General features: G+C 34.9%; 1 protein-coding gene across 1 annotated transcript; it reads right to left on the bottom strand.

Annotated features, from left to right (window-relative positions):
• LOC107610950 lies at window positions 2,499-5,146 on the bottom strand. The gene is made up of 3 exons (XM_021108405.1): window positions 4,932-5,146; window positions 2,869-3,117; window positions 2,499-2,772 (listed from the first exon to the last, which is right to left on the bottom strand). Exons 1-3 carry the CDS (start codon window positions 5,110-5,112, stop codon window positions 2,621-2,623), a joined length of 582 nt encoding a protein of 193 aa, XP_020964064.1. The 5' UTR covers window positions 5,113-5,146; the 3' UTR covers window positions 2,499-2,620.

Below are 6,380 nucleotides of genomic sequence, written 5' to 3'. Positions count from 1 at the left end.
AGCTCTTCGACGGCACGGCAAGGCGTGGCAGCAAGGCGTTGTGACAAGGCGTGGGACTCCTCTCTCCCTCGCGAGCTCTCTCTCCTTCTGATTCTGATTTCCGATGGCGACAGCGGCTCCAGGCCTCACTGGTGCCGTTTCCCCTTCCCCCCTCTTCCTTTCTTTCCCCTCTTCTTCCATTCCCCCTTCCCCCTTGTTCGTTCTGTTTTTGTTTTTTTTTTCTTTTTTATTTTATAATTTATTTAGTTAGAGGTAATTTGGTAATAAAAATTAAAATTTAAGTAAAAATGATGATTTTAAAACTAAGTTAAACTTTTGGGACGATTTTGTGTGCAAAAAAATGTTAGGAACGAAAAAAATTTTCGTCCTATACTTTAAAGACCAAAATCGTACTTAACCCTAAAAACTTGTATAAAGTTAAACACAAGATAATTATATTGACAAGAAAAAAAGGAAGAATGTATAATTTGTACCTAAAAAGAGTTGACGAAGCTAGTTGAAATAGAATTTTAGTGTTTACGAGCGAGGTGGTTTTTGACGAAAAAAGATAGAGTGGTACTTACAAACACACTCTAACGCCCATATTAGAAGAATCAGAGAAGTACAAGTTTAGGATTTGTGTATCGTACCTGAAAAGCCACGAGCTCCCCATTACGTAGTATGAGTGGCGGTGAATTAGGAAAGGATATCATCATTAATGATGATCAAATCTTTTCGTATTTAGAGGGATCCTCGCTAGCATTTGGTATGATCGTTTTTGGATCATAAATCATGTGCCCTGAAGTATTGGGTTTAACTACTTGACTAACATGCATTTAGAATTTCACCACGGCTCAGAATATTGCCTTTGAGCCATCCCATAACAAGGAGGAAATAATGCATAATTTATGTGTTATTGTTTATAAAATTAAGTTTTTTTTTTTAATTTTTATGTTTATTATTAAAGAGGAGGAAAAAATGAAACAAAAATTTTTAACCGCAAAATGTAGAATTTTTGTTGCAAAAAGCATAGAAATTTTTTCTTCTATTCTTAGAGATTTTTTTTCTTCTCTTTTTTTTTTATTTTTGTTGATTTTTTTTCTGTTTCATATTTTTTTAACTCTCCTTTTATTGTTCTTGTTCTGTTTTAGAAAGAGAAAAAAAGAAACATAAAAAAAAGATAATGATGATGATGATAAAAGAAATGAAGATATAGAAAAAGAAGAAAAAAATAGAAAAAGACGTGAAAGAAAAAGGAGTAAAAGAAAAAAGAAGAAGAATATTAAACAAAGAAAAAAAAAGAAGGGTGCATGCATATGTCATACGAGGAATCAGTTGGGCTTAGTTTAAAAAATTGTTAAACCACCTAACATTTTTTTATATTATATATAATTAAAATCGAATTGATACACTTAATAATTATGCATGTATATCATGTTCTTACAGGTGTTTCCTAATTTAATTACAATAAATCTATTAATTGATTAACTAATATATGTATTCGTGTCCTATATAGAATTATGTAAGAAAATATAAAAAATAAATAAATATTTTAAACGAAAACACATAGAATAGTTATTATAATAAAAATTTTATAAAATTAATTAAATTAATAGTTAATTTGATTGAGAATATTAAAAATAGTGAATAATCATTTTATTTGGTTCATGTGAGACCATCTTAGACATTGGATGCACAGGAGCTCTGCAAAGGTCTTTAATAATAGTCCTCTTCGAATAGAATTATAGGTTATATGATGTGATTTGATTTTGGTAAGAGATTAACATTACTTAGGTTGCGTGTGAGACAGGTTCTATTAAAGATTTTTTTTTGGTGAATAATTGAAAAACACCTGATCTCATGCGAATTTGGATTTAATCAAAAGGGTGTTTAAGCTGAAATTGTAGCAGCGATGGTGTGTTAGGTTTGGCTTGATTCAAGGGAGGCAAATATACCACCAGATTGTCTAACAACACATGGAACCCTAGGAGTTGTAGAATTGGTTGGATTTTTTTTAGTACCTTTTCGGTTGTATTTTTTGGAGATGGACCTTTTTTAGGAGTTGTTTTTTCTTCTTATTCTTTTCTCTTTTAGGTTAATAGTTAAATTTACTTTGAAAAAATCACCTATTCTTCAAATTACTCCTCAAATAATTTTTTTTAGTCATATTAGTCCTTAAAAGATAAAACGTAAATCAAAATTGGTCATTCCGTTAGTTAGATGATGACGTGTCACGTTAAGTGTCACGTAGGAGTGTTCGCGGTGCGGTTTGGATCGATTTTGAGCAAGGTTGCGAGAACCGGACCGGTCAATAAACCGGTGAGGTCACTGGTTTAATGGTTCACTGGTTCGACCAGGGTTCAACCGGGGTTCAACCGATTTAATTAAATATTAAATAAAATTATTAAAAAACTTAAAATAATCTTAAGTATATAAATTCAATAATTTCTAACTTAATAAAATTTAATATTTCACATAATAAATTATCCATTACTTAATATTAGAGGTTCACAAACAACTTCAAACATCAAAGTTTATAACTAAACAAAAAATAAAACGTACATAATGACAAACCCATAATGTTCTACATTCAAAAGATACAATTACTAGCAAGTTTTCAACTAATCAAAGGTGCAACTCATCAAAAATCATAATTATCATTAAGTGTTCCAACATCTCCATCATAAACAGGTAATCCAAAGCCACCATCATCAGAAGTACCACCAAAAGAAACTGTATTTGAAGAATCAGCAACATTAGGAAAATCCACATCAAGTTCCACATCTCCTCCGTCTAATAAAATAAAATAGAAAACCAAGAAAAAATTAAAGTTAGAACTTTACATCAGATATTGAGAGGAAATGAAACAAGTTTTGCTATTTTAATAACCTGTAGGATATGAAGGCATAGCATTATCCGTATAAATTAAATTTTCAATGCCTTCGATGTCTCCATTAGTAAATTCAGGATCATCTTCATCCGGCATTACCCAAAAATCTACTGTGTCAATGCTTTGAATGTCAATTGGATCATAATTCTTCTTCTTGCAATGCATTCTAGATTGAAGGCGTAGATTATAAGTGACATAAACAATGTCACTTAGCCTTTGATGCTCTAATCGGTTCCTCCTCTTTGAATGGATTTGTTCAAAGAGGCTCCAGTTCCTCTCGCAGCCGGATGATGAAGATGTTTGATGAAGAAGACGAATTGCCATTTTTTGCAAGTTAGGAGCACTCCCACCGTGTAGCCTCCACCATTCACCTACCAAAATATGAAATTCAACTATCAATTCTCATTCAATATTTAAAAAAAATTCAAAGTAAATTGAACATAGAAATATAAATACTTACCAGGTTCAAGTCTCTTAATTGCTTTCAATGCACTTTCCCTTCCAAAACTTCCTTTTCGATCTCGATACAACTGTATCTCTTGCATTGCGACAACCGAGTCATCGCAAAGAGTTTTAATATCAAATAAATCAAGCAAAGACCTCAAGATATTTGCCTTCTCAACAAACCCCTCACTATAGAAGAAATATGGATTCAAAAAGTATGCTGCCGCATGGAGGTCACGCTTCAAATGCTTATCCCACCGCATTTTCAAGATACTTGTATAAGGTGTGTATGCAGATTTCCTATTTCTAAACATTGTCTTGATATTAATTTTGGCTCTTTGCATGCCCGCATACACGATACCCAGAGAAGGTTTCTCATCAGCATCAACAAGCCTCAATAACTTAATAAGAGGACCAACAAGCATAAAAGTAGTAAATCAATCCTCCCAAAACTTACTATCCAAGATAATTGAACTAACCATCTTCCCATTGATACTCTTGGATAATTTATGAGAAGTGAAATATTTGTCAATCACCAATGCTTGCAAGTCTTGTTTATGATCATATATACTTTTCAAAGTAATGAAAACAGTAGCAAAACGTGTTACTCCTGGTCGAACAATTTCTTTCCACTCTTTTCTTTTTCTAAGCCATGACAAGAAAATCATATTATTGTAAACAAAAACAGTCACTTTTGAAGCACGAGAGGCAAGGTCAGCTATGTGAGGAAGACTTGCTATGTCTTTCAAGATAAGATTGATGCAATGAGCAGCATAAGGAGACCAAAAAATGTTTGGATACTTTTCATGAATGAGTTTTCCAGCAGATACATAATTCGCAGCATTATCAGTAACCACATGCACAATGTTACTAGACCCAACCCACTCAATAACCTCAGCAAACAATTTAAACAAGGTATCGGCAGTTTTTATCATATCAGAAGCATCAACAGACTTAACAAATGACATACCAGCAGGACAATAAACTAGAAAATTAATTAACGTACGCTGCCTTTGATCAGTCCAGCCATCTGCCATCAGTGTACAACCAGTCCTTTTCCACGAGCTCCTATAACCTTCAACAAGCAACTGACACTCCTTCTTAAGATCGGCCAGCAAATGAACTCTCATTTCGTCATACGACGGTCCCTTGAAACCAGGTCCAATTGCAGCAACTTCGTCCAAGGCAGGTTGAAAGTAAGGCGATTGAATTGCATTGAATGGAATCCATGCATCAATGATCCATCTTGCAAGCCCCAACTTAACCTTGTGTTTAACTTGTTTACTGGCCAAGACACTTTTCAAAGCTGGTTGAGAGCCTGGTATAGTCCTTTCCTTAAAATAACTTCCAATTGGAGTAGCAGCAATCGCTCTTCTCTTTCCTTTGTCTCCCATTGTTGCAGGAGCCGGAGGTTGTACAGGATTAGGCGCTTTACCCTCTTCTTCCGCTTCTCTTTCACTTTCCACATCATAACAATCAGATGTAAATTTTCTTTTTTCTGCCTTATTTTTTTTGTTTTCCTCCAAAAGCCTTTTGAATTGAAGCTCAACATCTTCAGTTACTTTGTTACAAACTTTAATTTGTCCAGGGATTTTTGCAAGATGATATTTCATTCTATATATCCCCCCTCCATTGTAAGTATTCAAGCAGAAAATACATGTATATTGAGCCTTGTTATTTTTGTCATACTTCACTGTAAAATACTGCCAAGCTGGATCAGATTTACCTCTAGAGGAACCAGTTTGAGAATTTTGAGCAGCATTATCTTGTGGCTGTGAGTTACTTTGTGATTGTTCCATCTATAACAATCAGAAAATCAAAGACAAGAAATCAACTTCAAAAAACCATGAAAATAATGAAGCAGCAAACAGAACAGGCAGCATAGAGAATCAAAAACTATTTCCAGCAAACAGAACAGGCAGCATAGATCAACTTCATGCAGCTTGACAGTCACAGAAATCAACTGATTCAGGTAAAATAAAAATTTAAAACTATTTCCATTCAAAAGCAACAAAAAGCAGAAGCAAACAGAATGGTAGAGCATAGAGCAAACAGAAGCATAGAGCATATTCATGAACCAGCAAACAGAATCAGCAAACAGAACAGACAGCATAGAGAATCAAAAACAAAAATTAAGATCAGAACATATTCAGGCAGCATAGAGCATATTTAACTGGATTTATATGTTATTTTTTTTTAACTCAGATGCCCTGTTATTTTTTTTTCAAACAGAACAGGCGAGCTAGAAGGAAGCATGTTCAAAATCAAAAAGACAAGAAAATCAGTCTTACCGGCGAATGAAAGGCGGGCTCGGCGAGCTCGTCGAGGTTCGGCAACGAGGAAGCGGGCTCAACGCGGTGGTGGTCGCGGCTGCTGAGGAGCGCTGCTGGGTGGCGAATGAGGAGCGCTGCTGGAATCTGGAGCTTGGTGGGCGGTGGCAATGGTGGCCTTGGTGGATGAGGGGGGAAGAAAGGGGAGGAGGCTGGGAGCTTGGGTGATTGGTGGGTGGCTGATTGATTAGTGATTAGGGTTAGGTTGGTTAACGCGTACGCCAGTTTTTTTTTTTTTTAAAAATAGCCAAAACGACGTCGTTTGGCTTCTGAATTTCCAAACCACTGAACCGCCAAAAAACCGGACAGTTCTTCCGGTTCGTCGGTTAACTGCCGATTCGACCGGTTTTCCCACCGGTTCTTTGCCATTTGGTTTTTGAGGTTACCCGGACCGGCTAGGTAACTGGTTTCCGATTTTTTCGATTGAACCGGCCGGTCTGGTCCGGTTTTCAGAACCATGGTTTTGAGTAAAAAACTCATCCAATCCGAACACTAATTTTACTTGCGGTGCGATTTGGATTTGATGACTTAAAAAAAATTCGATTCAATTTCAAGCGGTTTGGATTGGATTGGATTTACGATTTTGTAAATTAAGAAAATTAAATACATATAACAAGTCTCAACATCAAATTTTAAATAATCAACAATGACATAACAAGTCTTAACAATATCTTAAAAAGCCAACGATAACATAACAATAGAAATAAAATTATAGGTTAGTTAAAATAAATAAATAA

Source organism: Arachis ipaensis, chromosome B08, assembly GCF_000816755.2.
Source record: "Arachis ipaensis cultivar K30076 chromosome B08, Araip1.1, whole genome shotgun sequence".
In the NCBI taxonomy this organism is placed as follows: domain Eukaryota; kingdom Viridiplantae; phylum Streptophyta; class Magnoliopsida; order Fabales; family Fabaceae; genus Arachis; species Arachis ipaensis.
Note: the sequence above shows the minus strand (reverse complement) of the source record. Positions and strands in the feature narration are given on the sequence as shown.